General features: G+C 41.2%; 1 protein-coding gene across 2 annotated transcripts; it reads right to left on the bottom strand.

Moving 5' to 3' along the window:
* Position 1: 1 nt before the first annotated feature.
* On the bottom strand, positions 2-27,929 carry htr1fa (5-hydroxytryptamine (serotonin) receptor 1Fa). Of its 2 annotated transcripts, none has more exons than XM_084361523.1 (3): positions 27,812-27,929; positions 3,168-3,285; positions 2-2,851 (listed from the first exon to the last, which is right to left on the bottom strand). In XM_084361523.1, exon 3 carries the CDS (start codon positions 2,848-2,850, stop codon positions 1,654-1,656), a length of 1,197 nt encoding a protein of 398 aa, XP_084217649.1. In that variant the 5' UTR covers position 2,851; positions 3,168-3,285; positions 27,812-27,929; the 3' UTR covers positions 2-1,653. The 2 variants fall into 2 exon arrangements, with proteins under 2 accessions (XP_084217649.1, XP_084217650.1); XM_084361524.1 differs by lacking the exon at positions 27,812-27,929 and adding an exon at positions 26,771-26,844.

Here is a 27,929-nt window from a genome sequence, read left to right as displayed (position 1 = left end):
CATCATTTTATTACTTTTATTTGTTTGATTGGTGAGGCCAAATGAACAAAACCATATTTCCAGATTCATTAACTGCTTTGTTGTAGCTATGAAAGAGGGCGATGCCGTCTGTCACGGCCAACTGGATAGTCTGCAGTCTTTCTGAGAGCCACAGGGGGGCGCAATCACATCAGAATATCCTGTCTGTTCACATTCAACAGGCAGCAGACTAAAACATATAGTTGCAGTATTTCATATCAACATTCATTTACACATACAGATGATCAGAGAGTTATCATTTCTGTTGTTCCTGCTACCATCTCTTAATACACACAGGGGTCACATATATACTCATATCACTCACTTACCAAATCTTCACCCAGAGATTTATCATTAACTCAGAAGAACATTCATATGTGGACTGTTTATTATTGATTATCAAGACAGTGAGAGACAAAAAAAAGCATACAAATACTGTTCATACTGTCAGATGTATTTAAGTACATGACAAACCTTGTATTATCTCTCTGGTTTACAGTACACCCTCACAGTTGACTCATCCACAATATTTCCATCAACAGTTGCCCCCTTGGAGGCAGTAAAGAAATAGTAGGTCTATTCCTGGTTCTTGAGTGGGATTGATGTAATGAGGATTTCTCCACCAGTGTTTCTCACGTTCATTACATCCTAATGCTGGCCATGACGTGGGAGTGAGATGGGATGGGGTGTTTAATGGCTCCAGGATAGATTTCTTAAGTGATAACTGTGAGGAACATGAAAGGTTGTGCAAAAACATCATTTAAAGTGGCAGTGTCGTAAAGAACTTGAAACCCTAATACTTTAAGCTGTTGACCTTTAGTCGTCAAAGTTGTAACAAGCTCAATTTTTATATTGGTCCCCAAGTATTTTCTCATACTTCAGAATGTGTAATTACTGGTATGATTTGGTCCTAGATCATAAAATGTGTTAAGTTTGGTGAGATTTATGAAAGGCCAAGTCTCTTCAAATGAATGAAGTATCATAACCTGATAAGAAGCTTGTGTTATTTCACATTTGTTGGAATGTTTTATGTGGCTGAATACAAATCGCACCCAACAACTATTTCTTTTCACAATCACTGCAGTCGTCAATCAGATGTCATGTCATGGCCACAGAAAGTCCCAACTTGCAATGCTGTGGTATTTTACACGTGTTCTGTATTTCCAGCCAGCAGCTTGAACTAGATAGAAGAGAGGTCATTAGATGGAACAGACATAATGGTCAGCTATTTCAAGACCTTTTAAATGGGGCTGATCACTAATGCACAGAACCCAGACCTCAAAAAGGTCAGCGATGGCCCATTTTCTAAAAACCAACATGTCAGTGTCCCTTCAAACACACCAATTAACATCAAGGAAATCTCAGGCTGTTCTATTAATAGCAGGACTTGGATTTCAATGTGGAACTTTGCCGCAGAGCTCATCGCTGAGCTGGTGCCATTTAGGCTGTTGGAGTGCCTGATGGAGTGGCTGAAAAATGAGTCTCAATCCTTTTCCTCTCGAGATTATTCTCTCTTGGTCACACTGAGTTAGTATTTAGTCAGTAGACTCTGACCTCCAGCCTTGAGTTTGTTCCCTCCTGGTTACATTTGTATGTGTGACAGAATATGGGTTTGATCATGCATAACTGTAACCATCAGAGGTAATGACTGCACCTAACAAGTCTTTGGAAAGCTTTTTTGAAGTCTTCGTTGAAGATGGTGTAGATGAGGGGGTTGATCAGCGAGTTGAGGTAGCCCAACCACGTCAGAAAGTCAGCCATCTCCATTGAAGTACTGCAAGCGGCGCAGGTGTTGACGATCACCTCCTTGACAAAAAATGGCAACCAGCAGATGACAAATGCCCCTATTATCAACCCCAGCATGGATGCTGCTTTGCGCTCCCTTGAGCCTGAGATCCGTGGTCCTTGGTAGAACTGACTCCGACGTGACTCACTACGTGACTCGTGCCGGCGCTTCTTGTTTTGGAAAGCCTTTACGGATACGCGCATCCGTTCACGTGGAGGTTCCTCATTTGAGGGTTCAGAATAAGACTTTTCTGGTGGGCTAATGGGCTCTGGACTTCGAACTCCACCATCGGCATCGCCATCTCCAGCAGGGTAGGTTGATGGTATCATGCTCCCGTTGGTCATACACGAGTGACGACTAGCCCGGCTGGCCTCCCTGCGCATGTAGAGGGTTTGAGCGGCCCGGTAGATTTTGTAGTAGAGGATGAGGATGAGCAGCAGGGGGATGTAAAACGCTCCAAGGGTGGAATACAAGGTGAAAGCCATGTGATGGTGCATGATGATGCACTGGTCCTCATGCTCTGGATCCTCGCTGTAGTGGCGCCACAGTAGAGGAGGAAGTGAGATGAGGATGGACAAGAGCCACACCAGTGCCACCATCGCCCCAGCCATGGCCCCTGTACGCTTGCGAGAGTACTCCACTGCATCAGTAATGGCCCTGTACCGGTCGATGGCAATTGCAGCGAGGTGCAGGATGGAGCATGTGCAACAGGTTATATCCACACTTAACCAGATGGTACACATCACCTTGCCCATGACCCAGGTCTCTTTTTGGATGTACATGATACTGAAGGGCATGACCAGCACAGCCACAAGCAGGTCGGTCGCTGCTAATGAGCAGATGAGGTAATTGGCTGGGTGGTGCAATTTGCGCGTGACTGCAATAGCCGTGATCACCAGGCAGTTGAAGAATGTTGTCAGGATAGCCACAACAGAGAGGGTCGTCGTCAGCAGGATCTTACTGGAAGGGAGTTTAGTGGTGTCCAGCGAGTCGTTACCACTGCTGTTTGTGGCAAACACCCCGTCTGTGCAATTGGGGAAATCCATTCTGAAAGAGAGAGGGACATGTTCAAATAATCCATTTCGGAAAAGGCAGATAATTTAGATCTGGCATAGAATCTCATCAGCCAGTCAACAACATGTTTTCAAATTCACTTGTCGCAAGAATTGTACTCCACTTCCTCCTCTTCTTTTCCTGTCAAACATTCACAGCGTACGATTTTGCTTTCTGCACTCTATACATAAAACATGTCGAAGTGGATGAAAAGAAAATGTTCTGCTTTTCAGACTGCGCTCGTTGTCTTGAACACAGTCTGCCCACTGAAGTCTGCCACTCTCATAGTAAAACAATCTAGAGGTCCTACCTGTCTAGGCTGTAACGTGTTGCATCTAGTTGGTTGGTCAGCGTGCAGCAAACTGTCTGCTCTGATCTGTCCTGCCTGCCAGCTCTGCCATCACATCACCTCTGTCACTCATCAACACCTGGAAGAGAGAGAGAGAGGGAACAAAAAAAGAGAGAGAAATTGTGAGTATGAGAGAGAGAGGAAAAGGGTGGGATCTGAGATTGAAAAGTGGAAAGACTTACTTAAAAGCAACAAAGTAAAGCCAAGGACAAGTACACCTACACACAAGTAAAAATCACTGCAAATGCGGTGAATGATTTTTTCAGAAGCTAATGTTTCCATGCCTGTTTGAGCAGCTGATCAACTGAGTATTCACCGATGTGACTTCTGTTGTCCCAGTTAGGGTCATCTTTAATGTCTTTGTTTGAACACGACAGTCTAAATGCTGTTTCAGAGGCTTTTCAAACTCAGTGAGATTACATTTTAGTAGATCATCTTTTGGAGTTACTGGCACGAACTCACATTTGAAGTCATCATACTACATCAGACAGAAATGTTCTCCAAACTAAAAACATCACTCTTCCATGTACTGTATATCAGGAATTAATTCACTGTCAGCCGCCGTGGTCGAATCGAAATGCTCAGGTGTGACTGTCATTGCGGCTCTCCTTCACTCGCCGCATTGCTCAGTATCCTGAAGACGTGAGTGGGAACTGTTGCTATAGAAACACAAGAAGTACAGTACTTTTACTTAATGTGGTGATGGAGCAGAAGCTGCCAAACTCTGACTGTCGGGTCTCTGCTGAGACCGTTCGATTCCCAGGCGGTAGGTCCGGGGGTAGGTGGGCGGGTGAGCGGGGCGGCGAGGCTACATGACAACTGAATGAGATAAGAGATTTCAGTTCACTTAACCCTAACACATGGCAGAGCGGCTGCTAATATAATTTACCATGAACACTTCGAAAGCCCCTTCTCAACAGAAAGTGCTCTATAAGTGTTTTTACTGTTGGACCACAGGGAAGCCCGACTGACACCATATATATTACCATTTTATAAAATCCTATACGTGGCATCAAATCTAGCTACAATTGCAGTACAATACTGAGCACATTATGCAGTATATATGTAGGTGAAATTCACCACGAGCAGTGCAGAGGCATATGATGAGTATTGTTTCACTACTTCATTCAAAGTGTGGGCACTGGCCATCCCTTAACCAGACTGAGTCACCTACATGCTGACATATTCTACTGTTCATAAAGCATACTGACATAATGAATCCTTTGGATCATTAGAGAACCATAGCAATTGTATTTACAAGTTCTGTTTCTACTTATTATTTTCCCTGTACACACAATGAGTAGGAGATAAAAAACTTTTTGTTTACTTTCCCAGCTCACTGTTAACAGCGCCAGACCGTGTGTTATAAAACAGCAGTTTTGGCCCGTTAGCAAAGGTTTTAAAAATTGATTTTCAGGCTCGGTACGAGAAAATTACTTCCTGAAGTGAAGTTTAACTTGAACACTTTAATAGAACTCCGTGCAGGAAAGAGAAGAGAGCAGCTCAATATGCTACATTTACAGCAAAACTAAATTCAAAAATACAAATGGTTTCATAGCTATTGCAGAACAAATTGATTTTGTCCTTTGAAGTGGACCAGTGGAGAGTATTTGTTTCTAAATACCTGTGATTTGAGATTGTAAGGCCAATAAATTGCCTTCCTCTGTGTCATGATGCAATTATACACTCCTTCCTATTTACAATTGAAAAAAAAACCCAACCGTACTTAACATGCAGATTACTTTTTCGCAGATAGATAGATGATAATTACTGCTGCACTTCAGTTGTGCTCTCTGTCAGTGCACTGCTGTGCATCTGGAAATAGATAATTTCTCAACGTTTGTGCAGAAATGTATATTTAGATCTACAGTATGGGCACAGCGGGTTGTTTTTCCTGCATGCTTGTACGTACAGTATATGCAGTGATTGACGGTAAGCGTTAGCACAGTCGGCCTGTCATTATGTGCAACAAAGAAATCATCTCCCTTTGCCTCGAAATGTTCGAAAACACGCGACTTTCGGTTCAAGGCCATCTGAGGAGAAGCTTCAGTGAGCCAGAGTGAATCTGCTCCCTGCTTATATTCAGAACAAACCCTGTGCCCTTGCATGAATTCAGCGAGCAGAGAAGGCTGCTTCATTCACTGACTGATGGCCACATTGTCTTAAAATTATACACTAAGTTTCAACATTGTTTTTTATGACGTCGCTACATTATTTTCTTCATTAATTATCTGGATATGGGTGATAAGAGATAATGACCAGCACGCTCCGATACCGTTCAGTAATTCTTAATAGGCTCCATGATCTGTTATATTAGTAAATTTATTCAGCAAAGAAATACTGCATGATGATGCTGCTGCAGTGTGAGGTTGTGCAGATAACAATGAGGCTGACAGAACAGAAACATGTTAAAATATTTCCCCGACGTTCAGAGATGTAGATCTGGAGATTAGTTTGATCCACCCTCGAGAAGTGCAGCTCAAACACATATGCACATGTGAAAGCACGCTCCGACCAGCAGCTCATCTTTGCTGAACAGACGCACACACGCAAACTTCACACACGCTTCAATCTCTCCCTCCCCCCCCTCCTCTCCTTTCAAGAACAGGGAAGCTGCATCTGTCACGTGGAGTACAATCTCCGAAACACAAAACGGCTTGGCCGAGGCAAGGACACCGAGCTGCCAAGTGTTGTTGTGAAGGAGGAGAGTTGTGAAAAAGCTGACTGACAGCTCTGGAGCCATGCTAAATAGATGACTAACTGTGGCACCATAACAGGGCACAGCAACTCTCATTCACTTGCTGATTTATCGGCCCGTTTATCTATTTTCATCTGCTGTATCCGTCTAATTCGGTGGTCGAGGTGACGGACAAATTTGGCCAGAAGAAATACTGCGAAGGGCTCCCTGTAAGGTGATGAAATCTTGTTTTGTTTTCTCTTCTAATTAAAGAGGAAACGAATGTCATACATAAGTACGCATTGCCAGAAAAAAATTAATTCCTGGCATAAAAGTAAAGACCAATTGAACTGTTCTGGGACAGAAAAGTACCCAGCATTAAATTATGGTCATGATAAAGCAACATAATAAACGGTATTTTTGTGGAACGGGATGGTATGAATAAATAATATGCTGACGACATGTACTAAACATTTCCATAATATTCCAATGTTCCTTTGTGTCTTTCAGCTCGTATTAATTTTTAATCCCATTTTGACAGATGAGAGCACTAGAGGAAAAAATGGAGCTCCATATCGAAGATTAATACAAACAACAACTTGTGACTACTACAGTGACTCAAACACAATATACTATGTCCTAATTGCTGTTGTGTGTCTTATTTCTAGTGACTCACACTCACTGACCTGCATTTCACCAAGGAGCAGTATCACTCCCATTACACTGAGTGGGCTAAATCACTGTCATGTCCACTTGTCAGCCGTCCCTGTTCTCGCTCATTGACCTGTGTCCTCGTTTCAAGCTTGACTGAGTCACTTCATGCGTGTCACAGCCGGGGTTTCGCGGCACAAGCGGACGCCTGCCATGTCACCGTCAGCTCTCACTACCTGCTGCATGCAGATAGAAGTATTAACTGCTGAGAGGCCCCCCTCGAGGTCTCGATTTGATGGAACTGGTTCAAGCACTCGCCAGATTGAAAGGGGGCATCATTTGTTTGTCTGTTTTTTCAGTTCTGCGAGCTTAACTACAGGTGTTGTGATGCTGGGTACAGTATATACAAGTGTAGGTGATAATAGGTGACGTAAAGTGGAAATAACACTTGAATTTGTCAACGAAAATAGACAGGGTTAATTAATTTACTGCTGTCACGGTCGATTTGAGTTGTGTGAAGCAGCTTCAATTGCTATAGATGTACGTTGCACAAATCTGGATGTTTAAATATTTACCTGTTTCTCAACAATGCAATGTTCTCTCCTCGCATTCATGCAGATACCACTTGACATGTACCATCCATCCAAACACCGTTGTGGACCAAGTACACCCCCTCATGGCAGCGCCACTCCACCAGCAGGACATTGTGCCCTGACGCACCACAAAAACTGCCCAAGGTGTCCAAATTCCCCAGATCCCAATCTGATCGAGCATCTGTGGAATGTGCTAGATCAAGTCTGATCAATGGACGCCTCATGCCCCAACATACAGGACCCAAAGGAACCACTACAAACTGCCAGTGCCAGACACCACAGGATGCTCGCAGAGGTCTAATGACCACGCCTTCACAGGTCAGAGCTGTTTTGACTGCAGGAGGGGAACCCACAGAATATTAAGCAGGTTGTGGCTGATCACACATCAGTGCTTCAAAACATCATAAGATGTGTAAATGTTTGGTATTTAACTATATAGATTGTCATAAATTCTCATGCATGGTCCACGTCCACTACAGTGGACAGATTAGTGGAAACCATTTCTCTCTAATGACTGTTAAATCCTCTTATTCTTAGAAAACCAGACAGGTCAAAAAAACATTTCTCAACTAATTAAATTGTTCTCTATACTTTGATCCAGAGTTTATAAAAATGTCTTGTGTAGTTTTCTCTGTGTCTGATAATACATCTGTCTACTCCAGTGAACGTTATGCGCCAAAGGACATATTTTGACTTTTAAAATTCATTTATGCTGCAAATTTACATTCTGCCTTATTTATGTTTTATTAAACAGCAATATTGAATAGTCTTCATATTCTATCGATAGGCCCAAATCTGTCAAAACAACATTTCAACCACCGGTTACTGAATTAGGATTCAACAGTTATTTCTGAATCACTTTTTATACCATTGATGCATGGTGTCCATGCATCAATGGTGTGCACTGGAGGCTTTACATTACATACTGGACTATCATTGGCCAAAGTAGCTGTGATGTCACACAATCATGCTTGTACATTTATGCTTTAATCTCATATTTAAGTAGCCTGCTGTGCTGAACTGGATCTATTGGTCCTTCCTGTAAGCATCTATAGTTCTGCATGATTATCTCTTGTCTCTCTTATGCAGTTGGTTTCCAGTATGTATCCCTGGTATCAACCTCAGACGTGAATGAAATTTCAAGTTGGCTTGAATTTAATGTAGTATAGACCTAAACTTCACTGTTGTCTCCCTCTGGGCGACAGCTGATGTATACAGTACATTCATACATAAACTGACCGCTTTGAATGAGGCCACATACCACCATACAGAGCAAACATTACAAATATCTACACAATGATTCGCTCCTGGAAAGTTGGTGATATGTAACAGTACAGTTTATGTTCAGTAACTACAATCTTGTGTCGGTGCTCTGCTGCTGTCGGATCATGTGTGAGCATCGTAGGAACAAAGTTAAAAAGGGTGAATGTTTTAATAAGTGGAGAGGGAGATTGTTATGGACATGAATTTCACCACTAAATGTAAATTGAGTCCAGGTCAGAATGACCTGTCCACTGCAGGCAAACCTATCAAAGCACTTTGTCAAAGCACTTGCATGTAGATGTGAAATACAAGGCCAAAATTGAGAATGGCTCAATCACTGCTGAACAAGCTGAGTCTGGTTTTAGCCCAGTTGCGAGGGAGCTCACTGGGGGAACTGAAAAGGCTTGTATAAATCTGCAAAGAGGTGGTAATGTTTCAGTGTCTACAGTCCGTCTGAACAACACTAATGACAGCTAATGGTTGGCTTAACCAAAGCACTGCTATGTAATCACTTGATTTCCACGCTGAGTAATGAGCAACTTTAAAGTAACTGCACCTCGTTCTTTGGTGACAACCCAAACACCAGAATAATTGTTGGAAATGTATATTTCTGCAAACTATTTTTTTTATATTTTATATTGTGACAATTCTGTGCTTATGCTCTGGTTAGGTTTAGCCACAGAAACCACTTGATCACGGTTAGGAAAACATTATGTTTTGGCTTAAAATGCCTGTTTTTGTCGCCACAAACAAGGACAACAGGGAACCTCAAAAAGAAGAAAGGGTCATTACGTCGTTAAATCTTGCTTTGGTGCCACACTGTGGTGTCAGCTGTGTTGAAGTCTGTGGGAGATGCATGGAGAAACACATGATATCTGCGTCGTATGACTTCTGATGAAGAAATGCCTCTAGAGAATGAAAGAGAAAACTTCAGAGAGTAGGTTAACGACCAAAATGATTGACAGGTCTAATAATATCATGAGGCAGGTCCGGCCGGGGCAGGTCCAGCCACAGATTGCTGATGAGACTGCAATGACACTGCGAACAGGAGCCTTTCCCAAGCAAAATCAAGGGACGCACAACATGGCGATAAAAAAAATCAGTTGTCAACCTACTCTGTTTCTCCATGCATCTCCCATACACTTCAATACAGCTGACAACACAGTCTGACAACAAAGCAAGATTCTGTGACGTAATGACACTTTTAGGTTCCATGAAGGTCTTGCTAAAAATATCTGGTGGTGTCACACTTACAAATGTTGAAACGCAGTGTGGTCACTGGCTTGACAGCTGTCTCGCCTGTAACTCTACCACCCTCCCCTCCATCACCGATATGACAGATGTCAGATCTTAAACATGTAATGTCACTGCGATATGACACATATTAAAAAATAGAAATTTCAGTAAAAGTAAACACATCAGTGGTTTCAAGAACCACTAACTGGCATAATTTTGTCCCGGTGAATAAGCTGCTGGTGATATCATCTGCGAGCACAAATACTGCAGCATGTGGTACAGCACATAGATAATGTGAAAAAAAACCCCTCTGATTAGACATTCTCCATAATTACAGGAAAAAGCATCCGCTCATGCCTTTATCTAGTGAGCAGTGAATTAGACAGATTCTCCGACTGCTGCATGTATTTGGATCCACATCACAGTCCAGGTTTAATGCGACTATAACTACAAATGCCGAAAGCAGTCTGTGTGAGTTTAAAATTAATGCGTATATTGTTAGCAGTGTCTGTCACCAACAGTTTCCTTCAGGCTCTGCGAAGGCACTCCCTTTCAACTGAACGAGTCTCTTTGAAGGCAGCACAACTGGTTGTATGTTTGATCTGCGGTCTTTAATTTGAAAGCTCTGCATCCAGTCGTCATTAAAGACGCCGATTCACTGTTTACCCTGATTAAAGCACCTGCAGGATTTTAACAGCTTTTACTTTGTGGCAGACGGCGATACATATATGGGCCTATAAATCAAAATAATCACTAAGCACAAATAAATGGGGTCGGTAAGTGCTCTAACGTATTGTCCTAGTTTCTGCTGGACATTATGCTGGATACGCATGAAATTATGGGGATTCTCTGTGTGAAAAATTACTTCCCTCTCTACATCACTGAACACCTTGACAACACAACTGCACAGTCCCACCAATCATCTCTGTGTCCTCATCCAAATCGCCACAGTTACTCTGGGAAGCAGCTGTGCACAGATAGACTTCCATCGACTTCTGCCGCCTTCCAAGTATAACGCAGGTTAATGGAGACCCAGTGGGCCTTGCTGAAAGCAGAAATTTGTCAGTTTGACCGAACGAGAACAAAGACCTTTTGGTTGTCTGTAGAGTGGTTTGTAAAAAAGGCTTAGATTTTTCAAGTCAATCTTATATATACTCTGTAGTCACAAATCACAATTTTATTGCCCTCCGGGTCTGAAAGGATTGCTTTTTTTCTCTTCTCCTTAGAGTTCAAGACTGAAGATTCAAGAAACTTTGCTGTCTATCACATCGTGACAGAGAATTACCTTTGCTTAGGGCTCACACAGCATGAAAAAACATTCACACCCACGAGACTCGCATAAAATCACACAGCATGTGTTCAAAGCTACATTAAAAGAGTTGTGTCTATTTTGCCTTGTTTGAAATGCATACTGCAATGGGAGTAAAAGGGTCCTTGTAAGTTCCCCTTTCCTGTCTGTTAAACTTTTGCTGCTTTGTTTTAATTTTTTAATTTGTGCATTCATGAGAACAAGGGCTCTTGTAGCAATTACCGTAAAAAAAATCAAATGGCAGGGTCCCGGTATCTAGTGGAATGTATGTCGTTAGACCTGGCAACCCAACCAAGAGGCAGAGGTGAGCGTGCCCAAATGCCTCCTCTCTGCAGACTGTAGTCCTGCATCATTTTACTCTCCCTCTTATTTAAGAAGGTCTACCCATCAATAATGGCTCCTCAAAGCACGCACACTCTTGAACAATGTTGGCACAGTTTAAGACGTCGCTGTCTCATTGCTTTTTTGCACACTTTTTTCCCAGGTTTTTATTAAGTTACATTATGTAACTTTTTTACATTAAAATAACAGCTTCAGAATCATTTTGATGGTCCAGTGTCTTGTAACAATGTGGATGGTGACTCTGTCTCAGCCACTCCGCCCCCCATCACTTGTTTCTGCACTATGTAGTTTTCAACACATAACACTGTCATGACGCAGTAGCACCTAGATTACGTCGGCCAAATTGTTACAGCCCTGGGATTTGACACTGTGGGGGGTGCCAAATTGCACAGAATGCCAATTTCTACGTAATGTTGCTTTAATTTAAATGGTATTGGAAAATGGACTTGCATCGATAGATAGATTACTTAGTCAATCCACAAGGGAAATTTCACTGACACAGTAGTAAACATATCAGACATATACTGATGTCAGAGGCTGCCATGCAAGTCACGAGCAATTTGGGGTTCTCATCGATACTTCGACTTGCAGCCGGGGGATCGAGCAAGCGACCTTCTGATTACTGGACGTCCTGCTGTACATCCTGAGCTACAGCCGCCAAAGCTATGAATTAAAAACTAATAGAAACTCATTTCACCCCTCACATCCTTTATCCCAATAATCTGTGGAGCAGGATTATATGCTGGTGGTGGTGGTACCCCAGAAAATCTTTTCACAGTCTAATGTTGGCAGGTATGCATAGTATGATAGCTGGGATTTAAATGACTGAAAAACATATTTTACAATATATTAGCGCATTTATTTTTTACCCGCTTATTCATACCGCGTGAAACACTATATGTGTTATTTATTTAATTGTGGCCCAATATATTTTCATGATTTATACACCCTTAGAATGCGTTTTGACAACAGTCTGTTTATTATTTAAAGGTACGAACACTTTTGTCATCAATTACTGTGAGCAGTAAAGTTGGAGCATAAATCTATTTGCAAATTTGTAGCTTGAGGCGAAAGCAGAAGAGGGGAGTGAAGCCTGCCATGCATAGTTTTGCCTTTAGCACATAATGCAGTCCATATTTTACACAGTATTTACAGTACAGCCTTTTCACAAAAGAAGGATAAATATCAATATATAAGGTAAATTATATGGACATGACAGGAGTGAATATATTTCTCTGGCAATAGTAGAATTTGTTATATTTTGACTAGCAGCCTCGAAACTGAATGTAATTTGGAAATGAATTTGTTTTCAGAAGATGAAATCTGACACATGATCTTTGGGAATTTACACTTCAAAGAAATCTGTTTTGTTGCCAGCAAAGAGCAGAATCCATTCCTCGCCAAATTAGGGTTAAAGAGCCACATGATATTTTGAGTTAATTAGTGTATTAATCTAAATATTGAATATTTAGCAGGTTTGTGCTTGCAGCTATTAAGGTCACTTATCATGCAGTGAGAGTGGAAAGGTATCAGCTTCATGAAGTGAAATTCCCCTGGAGGAGAAGCCAGATTCAATAACCTCTGAAGCAAATATCAGCAGCCAAAAGTATTACTAAATGAGCAAATTGTTTGCCTTTTTAGACTGCATGGCCCCTTAACACTGAGCAACATCAACACAAGCTGCCAAATCCACAGCAGCCACATATCACCGGCTAATGAAGTTGTTTCGACTAATGTGTTGGCAAAAATATGCCTCTGTGCAAATTATCATTCGTTTGGAGATGTGTTCTGGCCACCTGATGACTGAGGTGTGATAATCATTTTGTCCTGCTTTGGTCGCACCAGCTCTTAAGAGAAAAATATGTGAGACTTTAGCTTGCCAGATGCTCCAACGTGTTCGCCGTCTAGCTGCTAAATTTTGCTGTCTGCTGCTCAGCGCTGGGCTGTTACCGTACAGTGGAGGTAGGTGTTGTCAGATCCTGCCTCTGAAAACAGCTGCGATCAACCCGGTCTCCTTAAAATTATGTTCCTTTTTTTGTTTGCAAACTTTTCACCATCAAATGTATTTCATTCGTTTTCCTACGTTATCCACTCTTGGCAACTGAAGCGCGGTTAACAGTTTTGTTTTTGCTTTGTAGCTGAACATTTACAACAGGTGTAAGGTCGGTTGAAAGTCCTGCGCTTTACCATTCAACCACCACAACCTCTTCCCTCAACTTTTGTGTTGTAACATGTATGGATGTCACATTTCTATTGTTTATGGTCCCTTTAAATCAGTTTTGGCGAAGAAAATTCACAAAAATACCTAATTTCATATCTGTATTCAGATTACACAGGACACTGTTGAGCCTTATCGTGGAACTTGAGAAATTGTGTAGTCTGTCAGCAAACTGTTTCCTCCTGCTGTTTGCCCCCCATACATCTGTCTATAAGTTTAGCTGCCAGTAAAACAACATGTGATATAATATATAGTAGTCATGGGAATTTTGTCTCTTTGTAGCGATCCAGATCATTTGGCTCAGCTCAGCAGAAAGAACCGGCTCTTTCAGCTCCCTTATGGCTCTTCATATAGTGCCACTTCTGGCTTTTACAATTCAGCCAAATTTAGCAATGTGTTGACCTATGATGGGTGCACGTACACATACTGTATATCATAATTCTGCAGTATGTTTGGTAAAAAAACAAAAACAAACCTTAAATGCTGTTAAAACATCAAACAAAAGAGAAGAAAAATGTCTCTTGACTCGTTCAGGTCACAGATCACTAATATGTAGGCTACTTAAGTTAATAAAATAATAAAAAACACAACTCCTGTTTAATCTTGACCTTCAAAATGAGACTGAGTCTGAACTGAGTGTAAATAAAAGATGTGTAACTCTTAATAATTTGGGTGGAAATCAATAATGCAAATAGAACAGGAGGCTAGTGGAAAAATACAAGTCAAATTGCTCTGGGTATTGCATCTTGAGCTCGTTGTGGATGTCGTAGGAGAAAAATGCAAAATGCAATGACAAAGGATAAAGCGACTGACAAAAACAGCACATATCATGCAGCCCTATTGGATCAGATTGAAATACATTCAGTTTTGAAAGTCTATTAAAAGCAATAAGAAAGCTTTTGAGCAAAATCTGAAAAGCATCCTTATAGTAGCTGATTGGAAGGGGGAAGAGACTGAAAGCCATCCCCCTTTGTTCGCAAAATGACCAAACTGCACCCCCATTGTTAACCTGCCATACCCACTTTCCATCATCTCGCAGGGAGCGCAGGGGCAGACGGGTCCTTTAGTTGAACATGTTAGTCTTGTCTGTCTGAGTCATTGATCCTTTATCTGACTGAGATTTGTGCAAGTCAGAATCATTGGCCGGACTATGGCTCTGAAATAACAGCAGCCCGACTGTGCTGTGTTTGATAGATCCATTGCGCTCTCCTTGGTGTTGAAATTGTAATTGGGCCTTTTTCTCTCTCCGCCCCACACTTGTGTTACTGTGTATGTACCTTTGTGATCAAAGTGTCAAGTCACATGTAGTTACAGAAGAGCAAGAGGATCATAGAGACACACTGCTGTCTGTCTTATCCCTGTAATACTTCTATGATCATCCAGTAGCACCTGTGTGGCTGATAAAACACCCCCAGACTCCAGGGGGTTAGGCTAACCCTACCCCTGATCCTCCAACTGGGCCATCCTCTATATTAACAATCACCTACTGCTCCCTTGGCCACTAGCATTAACTTCTGAGACAGTCACAGACTTCAGCCCTTGCATTCCTGTCTACTGTCAAGTCTCGCACAGCGTCGGGTTGTTCATGAGGTAGAAACTTCACATCCAACCACCACGACTGCCCCCTAACTCTGATTCTTCTCACTCTTTTTACCACTGCACTAGAGGGGTGCTTTAAAAAAGTGTAGACTGAACACACACCTACAGTGTCAAACTACCATTTTGTACACCCCTATTATATAACGTAAATCTAAAAAGCTCCAGCAGCAGAGGTGAGTAATTCTCAGTGATTTCAGCACTTTGAGAAACCATGTTATTCATTAATGCAGCTTTAAGTAAGTGTATATAGTAACAGCATGTTCATATCAACAGATTGATACACTGTGGATGTATGTTTGTCACAATCATGTGTGATGAGTATGAAACAATTGTCCAACTGTAACTCACACACATATTTATATGCACATACTCTGTGTGTGGAAACAGGAGTTTTGAGCATCTTTAGTAAACAACTTTGCGTGTGACTTGTGATTTGCATAAATAACCCCCAAACACACACAACCAAACATAATTAGCCACAATACTGACATAATTAGCCACATGAATTAATATAAGTGCACCTCAAGCATGGTTCCTCTAACCAGCGGGAGCTAATATCCTCTGCCAATGTTCATTTCCGCAAGAGTTAAGCTGTAACGATGGCACCTTAGTGTAAATGGACTGGGTGGAGGCAATCACGCAGACTGACGGGAGGTCCATGAGAAAAACGTGGAAATGCAATTTTTCAGTGCCCTTTGATGGCACGGCCTTGCTCTGTGTTACACCAACATCAAGCAAACAGCAACAGTGTGAGAAAAATCCTTTGTCGTCCTTGAATGCATCAGTAGGAAGAGGTAATGTTTCACTTGGAATAGGACACATCTTTTCAGTAAATCTTCTCGCAGTTGTTTGTGCAGATCAAGGTTACACTGACGGAGGTCATTCTGGTAAGAGATGTTTTAATTAAAGTGATGTTCGAAAATGGACTGTCGCAGGATAGGAGCTGGGTAATAAAAAAGGAAATAAGCGGTTTCTTGGCGCTCCTTCATTATATTATTGTTCTAGGTGGATCCATGTGCGAGAGGGAAGTGGTAGAGAGCATGTGATTCGAAGGGGCTGTTGCTTTGTCGCATGTATTAGTGACATATTTATAGAAAAAAAAAAGATAAAACCTTCAGAAAAGGAACATTAAATTACTGAATCCTCTTTGGATGTGCTGCTGACTCATGCTGCATGCTCTCCACTGTTGGAAACAGATGAGTGATTAAAACCTGCAAGGTGACAGACAAGGGAGAAAAGTGCAGCAGCTCGCAGCTTCAGAAGTGAAACATGCTCGCTTGAACGTAGCTGCAGGGGCTGAATACATCAAAAATGACCAATTGAATTATGTTATCAGGTGTTGTGATTACGGCCTTTCAAATCTAATTTTTTTTCAGCAGGTATTGAGTCCAGGAACAAATCCCGGTCCATTAGCCTTTGCTCTGCTGACCACTGGCTGCTGATAAAATGAACTGAGAACGTGCCTAACATAGATGAAAAGCCAGGCAGAGTGGCTCAGTCACTGTGCTGCTTGTGTCAGTATGTTTTCTTTTTCAAATGTAAAGTTGACTACACTTAATGCCTGAAATACAACATGTGGTTAAGGCGAGCCTAAGACAAGGTCATGTTTCTCTCTGTGAAGTGAAATAAACAAGTGCACAACCATTTTAGAGCTTTTATTCACAAATGGTCTTCGGTCAGCCAGATCTCATTTTCACAGACCCTCATGTAAGAGTTGTGCGTTTTTAAGTTACTGTTTAGTAAGTGGTTGGATTCTGAAGGCTGAACCCTAAAGCTTGGGTGAAATATCACTTTCAGTAAAGATTAAGGGCCCGTAAACATAAACAACATGATGCAATGATATGAATCGCTTGTTTTTCTTCAAATTCAGCTCAACCATTCTCTAACACCCTGAAGTAATGCATTAAATAATTTAAGTTTTTACCTTGAGAAAATGTCTAAATCCTGTTTATTCTGAAATAGACTGAATTGATATCAACTGCAGTGAATGACACAAGCCGAAGAGGTAAGTACAGAGTTTTGCTCGACAAAAAGTTCAATAATGTGTGCTTATGCATACAGTTCTTCTTTCTAGTGGCACGATTCTGCAAAATAATCACTTCAGATTTGAACTGGTCACTGAATCGTTAGTGACCTGAAGTGGAATTACTATACGTTGCACCAGCTTGTAATATTATTGCAATCCAGTGAATGAGTGTGTCTGTGAGTCATAACTTAGCAGGCAGGTCATCCAGAAATCCAATTTTTAACAAGTGGAAAATCTGCCTGTCGGCCAAAATGATTTTTGCATGGTCCAACAATAGCGTATAATGTATGTCCTCTTATCGTTGTATTGTTAGACTCACTAAGACTCTCACACAGCATAACCTGTTGTTTTAATCGTTTCTATAATGACAGTGACAAATCTGAAATGCCTACAGGAGCTATTTCTGATTAATTGTTGGATTAACAATGAGGGACAAAAGCTCAAAATCATTTATACTCTCCAGCCACTTCCAAATGGACCAGCTAGTTTCTAATGTGTGAAGGAGATTCCCAGGTCACAACAGAGCAGGGGTCACCAACCTTTTTGAGACTGAAAGCTACCTCAAAGAAAGATAGTAATATGGAGGGCCACTTGTTTGGTCAGTTTACCTTGAAAGAAACATTATGTAATTTGTTTTAACTGGACAAAATGCCAACTTCTACATAATGTTGCTTTAACTAATGGATACTATACATTTAGTAGGCTACATGTGTTAGGACACAGTGTAGGTTTAAGGTGCCCTGCGGGTAATTCATGTGCTCACAGCGGGCGAACCAGGCCACTCACGGGCACAGTGTTCGCTACCACTGTGATAACTCAGAGCATTGAGGAGATATGGTTCATAAATGTTGAAAACCAGCAGTCAGTGCTGACAACTGACTGTGGCAACAGTAGGTCATGCCAAAACTTTAATTTTTAGGTTTCGTTCATACCCCTGTTTACTTTGGTTCACAACATGCTTCTTTTCATACTGATGATGGCGTGAAATGTGTGTTAGCATGTTTAATTTGGTTTTAGTTTTATATTCACATACCCCACAACGATGGGAGCAATACTGACACATTGTCCTTGTCTTTTTCTCAACTCTCTCTCCATGGCCACTGATTTTAAGGATGCAGGCATGTCTTCCAGCTCCGGCATTACATTTGTGGTCACCATAGCGTGACTGAGTCGCAGACCAATCAGCATGTTGTGCTAACCTCAGCACATGTTGCCGAAGATGTAAAGTTAAAGTTTCCAGGTGAAACTTTGGTCCTAGATTACGCGCATTGATCCATAATTGACCGATCCTAAGTCCTGCCCCATCCTAGTTTCTGTTGCTAGGTCAGACAAGCTCTAGCTCTCTAATGTTTCATTAGGTTTTAAGTTTCCGGGCAGAACCAACATTTTGGGAACTTTAATGTTGGATTACATGCATCAATACATGATCTGTCACATCTCTATTGATAAGTAAGACGTTTTGTGTGTTTTTTCTAAAGGATGAGCAAACAACAGGTTAGCAAGAACATGTAATACTATAAACTGTATCTCATCAGCCTACGTTCATTGGTCATTGGCGATAAAGGAAACATTTCTATTACTGTCATTCATTTAAATGCTGTTGATGTTTATTTGTATTAAATTCTACATGGACTTAAAGACAGCGTGTTAGTGACAGTTACTCCTGCGCTTCCGTGGAAAAGTTGACCCAGCACTCAGTCAAAACTAATTACATATCCCTTTAAAATGATTTTGGCAATGACCGGATGATCAAATAAGACAAAGAGGGAGTCAGTTAATGGATGCTTCTTGTAAATCCAACGTAGACCGACCCAACCCTTTCTGGTCAGAACTGTCATTTCTGTATTATTGAATGATGTCAGGCAGCATCCTCACAAAATGTTATTGATATTAAAATGCTCATTAAGCCACAAATCCTTTCCTAATCTAATACTGTCTAATGCCTAAACAATTTTATTCATCCATAACAGTAACTCAGCCCAATCCAAACCTTTATTAGGTTGCATTTCAGCTTGGATTTACCGTAGATGATGTTTGTCTTTTCTGTATTTCACACGAGATTTTAAATCAGCCGTTGCTGGCCAATTTTTGCATTTGTTGGAGTTAATCAGATGTGTCACATCAGTTGGCAAAAAACATACATTTGGTCAATACGACCAGAACATCCAGATGGTCTAGTAGCGGGGTGATTTGCTATTCCAGACCACTTCTCTGTCACAAGCTCATACTGACACCAAACTGAGGACACACTGAGTATGGCTCCTTTCCAGTACAGATTAAAAGAGCAATAAAACTGGGCCTGAAAAGCTCAGGGGACAAACCTAAAGGAGATTCGCACTTCAGCCGAAGCAAAACAGACAAGTCTTTGGGGAAGACAAGATGGATGTATCAAATTTTCATCTGTATCTCTGTCAAACACTCTCATCCCCCAAAACACACAAGATATCGGGAACTTATTGCGATTTTCGTCCATCGAATCTACCTTGACATACACATTGAGGCCCATACAAATACTCGTGCAAACAGTATCCTGCCTGCATCTACAACCCTCCCACACGCACAGAGTTAACAGCGTTGAAAGTAACTGGAACGAGTCGTTCAGGTCACTGCAAATTCTCATGGGATGAGTAATCGACAAGTGCTGCACAATCGAATGCATTTTTACACGTGTGAATCAATCGAAGCACTAAAACTTGCCACGTCACTTTCAATCAGATCAAGTAGGACTCATTTATCGAGCATTCAGGGTTGATTTGACCCTCGATGGTCGATGAAGAACTCCTGAACTGTCTCATAAGTCGTGTGCGAGTCCCCCAGCAACCAAAACTGAGCCGAAATGGAATGAGTGAATAATTGGAAGTTGTTCCTAACCCAAACTGCAGAGTGCCCCTGGGAATAGCCTCTGCGAAATTTGTATTCAAAACTGTTGGCCTTTTAGGAGAGCACTGAACTCCCTTTTTGGAGTGCAACACTTTTAGTGCCTGTCATTCAAGGCTTGACTTGCTGCTATGTGACTTGCTGCCCTGAGTCTTGATGACATGTTAACTTTGATCTTAAATATTAATTTATCGATAAATGCTCAGTTTGTTGTGTCGGTGCAGTTTGAAACATCAGGCTCAGATTTATGAGCGCGGACGGTTTTGTGTTGAATAATCAAAGCAAAGAGTGGGAATTTCACCCATCAGCTTTCATTGATGTCCAGTTTGTGATAAGTGCAGAAGCTCCGAGACGAGTCCTTTGTGTGGATCCTATTTTAATGGCTACTTTACATAAAGGCATATGCATGTAGGCCGAGTGAGTGATGTACATTGGCCTGCTGGTAATTCCATTCTGACAAATTGATTTTTTATTTTTTTTGCCATAGCAACACAGCCTTCAGGATGGCGAGGCTGGTTGGTTGGTTGGTCAGTCTGTTCTTCAAAAGCAGCAGAAATGTGCATCTTTTCTGCAACTAAATTTGGAAAACACAACAGCTGTATCTCTGGCAGCTCTCGGTATGCACAAGCTACTTAATGCTTGTTGTTTCACTCTGGTGGGGATCTATTATTTATAAATATATCCGAACTTGACAGATGGGAACGCAGTTGCACAATGCGAATAAGGAAGCAAGACAAAAACTGCTCTGTTCGTTCTTGTTAGCAGCTTCGCCATGTTGTTAATTACATAGTTTTACATGAGACATGAGTTGTATCAGTCAAGAGATAAAGTAGCTTTATCTTTTAAAGAGAAGCATCCTGATGATAAACTGGAAAGAGACTGCCCTTCTGAGAGGAAGCATCATTTGTTTCAGCCAGCGATCCAAAACAACATTTGTTTTATGTTCATTGAAAAAGCCCCCTGGCGGAAGCAAAGGAGGAAGTCGGGTGACATTATTAAAGAGCAACAAAGTCTAGGGAGGGTGTCGGGGTCGATGGATGAAGCAGGAAGACATTCTACTTTTAACATAGGAGGCCACAGTTGTTCCTAGTTTCCCATCAACAGGCAACTTTTTTCTTATTTAAAAGCATGAACACATATGCTATAACCATAACTTTATAATTGCAATTTAATTATTACATTGCTGTTGAAGACCCCCTTTAATTAACACATACTCATTGAAAAACTCATTTTGACCCAAATCACAATATTTCAAAGTTCTTATTAATCCAAATCATGATCTTTCCCTTCACCTAACAAAGTTGACTTTGCACCTAAACTGAACCAAACCTTAACCAAACTCCTCCACCAATTTGGAGGACTAGTTGACTGGAAATAATCGACTTCACGAGTTAATGTGGAGCAACTGAATACACATTTAGTTTTGGTATTGATAGAACAGTAGTTCCCAAACAGGGTGTCTGTAGCATGGATAGCTGATCCGAACGTGTTGGGACCCAAAGGACTGGGCTGGGATTGACAAAAATTTAGAAATGATTCATTCACATCAACTGAAATGGTGCTTTCAATTCCCCTCAGTGAGTATATACTGTAAAAATAACTAAATTTAGTGTAAAAAAGTAATATTGTGATAACTAATAATAAGTGATGGACCTACTGTCTGCGTTGGGGCTATATGTCCCGTTAAGTACTGAGATTTACTATTACATGACAAGGCTTTGAATGCAACACAGAGGCTCTTTGTTACTTTACAAACGCAGTGCTTCAGCAAACATTAACTGTGTCGGGCTTAAGTTAGGTTCAGATGTTAAAACAAACGGTCAGGCTCTGTTACTACTCTCTCGGACTCGGTGGGGTTCAGACTGAAAAAAGCCACCTCTAGTCTGTAGAACCATTGTCGGGCCGCTGTGCCAACAAGGGGAAAATTCACTTGGCACACAACACAAACAAGATTGCTGTGATGCTAATGAAGCTATCAAGATTAAAAATCCACTGTGTATGATTTAGGGGGATTTAGGGGCAATTTGAATATAACATTCATGTTTTTATTGAGTGAATTATCACAGGAAACTAATCTTTGTGTTTTCGTTACCTTAGAATGAGCCGTTTATATTGCCACCGCAGGGGAGAGTGAGACGAGAGGTGTTCAGCTGGTTGCAATCTGCAACCTCAGTGCTAGATGCCATTAGATTGTACACACCGGACCTTTAAGCCTACCATGTCACAAAATACTCCTCATGCACAAATTGCAAATGGAAGAAATTGTCCGTCTGTCATTCGTTTATCGATCACAAATGTATACACTGGTGAATGCTACAGGGCTCATGCAAGTAGGATTTTTTTTTTAATTAGAAAAGTACATCTCATGTTCGTTATCACAAATACATGTTGCATATTTGTTGAAAGTGGCCCAGACAAGCAAGATTTTATGTAATGCAAAAAGACAGAATACAGCAGGAGACACTTTTTGCCCCAAAACACTAAATTTTAATGAAGTTTAACGATCAATTGCAAGACTTAACTTGATGACTTGAGGCCTTTTGTAACTTGTTTCTCCCTTATTGTTACCAGTTCTTAAACATTGTATGGACTGGAGGTTTGGGAAGTAGTCTGGACAGATTTCTTTGGGAAGAAAGGTTCCTATATGACACTCAGCAGGAACAGCGGGTATAGAATAGATAGATGGGTGGATATAATAACACGTCTTTGTCCCTTATTCCACCCTCGAGCCAAACTTTGCGTCTTTAGCCCCCCACTATTGAGGCTTTAAGACGAGCAAAAATGTAAGTACGGGATGTTGCTTATCCCATCCAACACTCTTCTTTTGTGAAATGTAACGGACGTGGCAGCCTCTAGGCTCTGCTAGTGGTGCTGTGGGCTTTTACTCTTGTTCCATTAGGAGTCCATTTACGGTAAGGGGCCATCTCTTGGACAGGGGCCACTCTATTAGATGTGACCAGTTGATGGATGGTCTCCTCCAGCCCCTACACGTTATTCAGAGTTCAGTGGTAGTTCGCCTTTAAGAGTCTCTTAGTGTATAACCCAAAATTAATTTATGCTTAGAAGACAACATCAAGGAAATAGGTGCTCCCTCCATCTGTCTCTTACCCTGTTGTAGTCGGTGCTCTCTCACATCACACAGACACACAAACAAACTAGAATCCCCATGGTCGTGCTGCTATTGTTTACTCTATGCCATCTTGGTTTTGAAGGCCTCTCAAATGTCTTCAAAGATGCATGAAGAAACAATGAGAGCTGTCGAGCATTTGCATACTTTTGGCGGCTAATGCTGGCATAAGAACCACTAATTTGAATTCTCATCTGTCATGGATTGGTGACAATTAATTAAAAATTGATTCCTGAAGGCTATGGGCCTTTTTGAGGTAGCTGAGAAGCATTTATGCAGTTACTTTCACAATAGGCAGTGCTAGCAGACACATTAGGGAAACAGAGAACTCAAATAGGCCTATTTTCATTGTCTGACAGGAAAAGGTAAGATGTATCGACACATTTTGATTGAGGCTCTCGCCTCGTTTGATACGTCAGTGAAAAGCTGTACATCAGATGTCTGTCTGGGCTTTGTCAGTAGCCTGGGGAAAACAGAAAGACATGGAGCAAACCCTTAAAGGTCTTTCTTAAAAGCAACATAAAGCGAGATTTTAATGAAGAATGTACTCGTCTCATCGATCAAATTAACGAGCTAGGGATGTGAGGGCTGCACACACTGCATTTGTTCTGATGATATTACGTGGTGAAGACAGACAGCTCTTTCACAGGAGGGGACAAAGTGAAATTTAAGAGTAAACACCACTCACTCTCGAAGAACATAAGGCCCTCCACTTTGGGGTTTGTTGCATTATTTAATATTATCAGGAGTACAAATAGCTAAAAGCAGAAACAGCTGTGTAAAAAGAGAAACATAGGGCCTACTTAAGAATATTGAGCTGTGTAGGTTGTCCATGTGCCAGCCATATTCAACTACAGATATTATAGAAACCTTTTACATTCAAGCAATGTTTTATTACCGATCAATAAACTTTCAGTTCACCACTGAGATCCAACAAAACACATTTACCCAAGCACGCCACTCCTTCATAATATAAACCAAGAGGGAAACTGTTGTAATAAATAAACAACAATGTCTCCTACACCTTCAAATTGGCTCATTTACAGCATTTAGTTTACAACTTGCATGTCACAGGTTATAATTCACTATTTGCAGTTTGTGAAATATTCATAGCACAATGCAAGAACACCTATTTAAAAGGTGATTCAGTTGCTGCATACAGCTTTTCTCACTTTCTTTTTCTCTCTTTTCCCTTTGGCACATATTGGTAAAAGGCGTGCTGTGTAAAGTTCAATTAAATCACCTCTCAGGATTTCTCAAATTTTCAGCTACAGTGGCTTTCACTTTTCGGGGTCAACCATGTGCAAATATTGATGTCACATGCAGATTAACATAAAAGTCGTCAGGATGCTTTTATCTTTTCTCACCTGGACTCCTGTAATGCACTCTGGGAAAATCAGTGGAGTGGAGAGCTTTTATGAATGCTTGACATGTGTTGCTGTTTTTTACCGTTTGCACCCTTGCCATTTTATGTTTTACATTTGCTGTTGCCAAATGGTCTCTTAGTCTCGTTTTTTTTTACATGTTTTGACTGTTATCACTGCTTCTCTTCTCCTTTGCTTCTTGTTTATTGTTTGTGCTGTTTTTTTTTTCCTTGCAAAGCATTTTCTAACCCCTTTTAAGTAAACTGTAAATAAGGATTATTAAAGCGGTGACGGTGCTGCAGTTCAAAGACAGAATAATAATTTCTTTGTAACTGGCTGACATCAAACGTGTCATCTTAAGGGATATATAAGAGATAGATAAGGGTGATTCCACTAATTTTCACACATTGAAGCAACATTATGTCACTTTTTTACATCTGACAAATTGTTACAGACCTGGCATTTGTATTTACGACTGTGGAGTTGCACTCAGAAACTGTGGGGGGCGCCAAATCGCACAAAATGCCAATTTCTACAAAATGTTGCTTTAAAGTGTGTTTACAGGTCTTGGTAGTACTCCTGCACATGTGAAAAAGAGTAGTGTAAAGTCTTTCATGGCTCCAGAGAAAGCTGCATGCAATCTGATAAATTTCCTCCGGTGATGTCACTCAGTGCCTGAGCTCAATTGTGGGTAATGTAGGCGCCAGGTTTTGAAAATGAAAACAATGCATGGAATTAGAAAGGCAACATCATTTTCAAACTGTCTGTAATAAGTCCAACAGTGGTGTAGAAGTGCAATCCTAGACCAAGGGACTGATTTTCAAAACCTGGCGCCTACATTACCCACAATGCAACTCTTTAAGTGACAAATTTGACTTTGTATAGAGATATCTTTTGAAGCTAGTATGTTAACCCGCTAGCCCAAGAGTAAATAATACCATCACTATCCTTGTCTGGGCAGAGTCAGCTAACACGATCACTAGCTGCACAGTTAAGTTAGCTAACTAGCTAATGACAGCTACAATTTGCAGCAATTAGCAGTTACTCTAATGATATGACGCCATCAATTTGTTTCAAGTACGAATTTGAAACATTTCCAGTTCTTACATATTGCACCTTTAATGTATACAATTGCTGGGCTCACCCATTAAAGTTTTATTACGCCATATGGAAAATGAGGTGCTTCCAGAAGCCAAGAACAAATCCAAGGACATTTGAATACAAATAATAATAAGGCACTCGGTGCATTTAACATAATACAGCCAACAGTTACTGGTACATGTTTGCATCTAATCCTGTCTCCGAATTTGCTTTGGATAAAATGATGAATTAGTGTTGTCATGTGGAGCTGCCGTCTCACGTTAAACATAAATGAATTATCCTTCTCAGTTCTACTCTAACAAGATACTATTAAATCTGTGTTTGGTATCGCTTAACAGCCTGAGTTGCAGCATCAGTAGAGAAAAAGTGGGACTGGTGCATCCCCATATAAAAGCCCTCTTGGCACGCTGCTACAGGATGAGCCACACTGAATGGTCGCTCCTTAGTGGCCTCATATCATCTGCAGCTACAACGTGTCCTTGATTTGACTCTGCTACTCATCACTGGTGTCCATTATTTTTCTTTCCAAGATAACTCCCCCACTGTAATTAAGTACCATAAGTAAATGTGTCTCCTCGGCTCAAGAAGAGCCCGGCGTGGAGACCTCCTTCAATATTTCATGTCGTTAAATGAAAGGGCCTTCAGTAATGTCCTCTGCTGCAGGGAAATTGTTGGCTTCATTGTGCATAAATTAAAAAACAGCCTTTGAACGCTATAACTCTTCCTGGAGGGTATGCCCATATTAACACCAGATTTCATTGCCAATGCAGGAGGTGGTGTGTCCTTTATGTAGAAGGAGGAGGTTGGAGGTTGAGGTAGTGGATGATCCTGTCCAGCTGCCGTGCAGAAGACCAGCTGACCCTAACCCTTCTACCAATTATAGCCACGGCCTTTCCCTAACCTGCATCTTAAAGTGTTTTTGTTGCATAATCACACAGGTTTTTCCCTAACCTTTACCATGCTATAACTGCCATGCGCACAAACTGAGGAAAGCAATAATTCTTGAAAAATGTTGGCAGTGGACATTAAAAAAACATTGCTATTGAACTTAATCTGGCGTTATGCCATATCCTCCAATACTGACATTCTCATTGCATGGACACACACATGTCCACAGTCAGATGTGTCCTGGGAATGCACAAAAAAACAAACAAACAAAAAAAAGCCTGCAAGTCACTCACCCCTGTGATTCCCCCACTGTCTCTTTATCGCACCAGCCCAGTTCGACACTAAATGAATCCTGCACAGATGCTGCAACACAGACACACTCCCCTCACATCCACTGCTCTCCCTTTTTCAAATTATTTCCACCACACACACACACACACATACACACACATACACACACATACACGCACACACTTTTCCCTTTTTCCTTCTTGATCACACTTCATATAACATTCGCAGGTTTGATCTTCCACGAGTTGGTCCAGGAAAAGCATCTCTACAGTAAGTGCACCTGCTGCTGCTGGTGGTCAAAGGGAGCATTTGATTGCAGCAAAAACACATTCCCAGGTGAATCCCAGCAGGTTTTAGAGGGCGTGTTGGCTTACTTTTAATCAATCCTACACCAGATGGGAAGTTCATTTTGAGCAGATACAGTATGCGGACACAGTGGACATCTACAGACAAACATGCAACCTCTCGGGAGCCCTTTGCTCTCCAATGTCCCCTACAGGAGAAGAGGAACCTCCTTACATCACTCCCTCATCTTGAGGCAGGTCTGGCAGCAACAGTAAGTCAATAAAAATCAATTCACACCATTAACACCTTTTTTTTTTTTTTTGTCCCCTCTTACATAATTAAAGTCACCCTGATTATCATATACAGTAATCACTGCCTTAGATCTGCAAGGGGAACACTGACTCCACAAATAAAGAAATTAAAATATATAGATCTAAACATGCATAATGTTAAATTCTATGGGATCAACCAGCCCTGACTTTCTCATCCTATATCAAAAATAGTTATGCTGGGCAGCACACAGGTGAAGGCAAAGTGAGGTTTATATAAATCCACAGAGACAACAGTTGATGGACGCAAGATTTTCAACGCCAATTAATCTGACAACGTAATTATGTCACATCAATTAAACCTAATGTGCACATATCACACAGAGCGCCCGTCCAAAAACTACTTCCCAAATTCGCCCCATTAATTCTCAAACTGCATGACAGCCCCGTCTCTCAATAAATGTCCAACCTGCCAGAACATTAACTCACCCGGCTCCCGTTGCAGATATTAAATGACAGAAGACACCAGGCAGCGGCAGAAGAATATTACATTCCCTATTAGTGTCCATTCACAGCTCAGCGACGCTCACGCCGACACCCGTTTACT

Source organism: Pagrus pagrus, assembly GCF_965226575.1.
Source record: "Pagrus pagrus genome assembly, chromosome: 9".
Classification (NCBI taxonomy): Eukaryota; Metazoa; Chordata; class Actinopteri; order Spariformes; family Sparidae; genus Pagrus; species Pagrus pagrus.
Note: the sequence above shows the minus strand (reverse complement) of the source record. Positions and strands in the feature narration are given on the sequence as shown.

Excerpts from the sequence above, each read along its gene's own strand:
- htr1fa (XM_084361523.1), bottom strand. The coding sequence starts at position 2,850 with ATGGATTTCCCCAATTGCACAGACGGGGTGTTTGCCACAAACAGCAGT.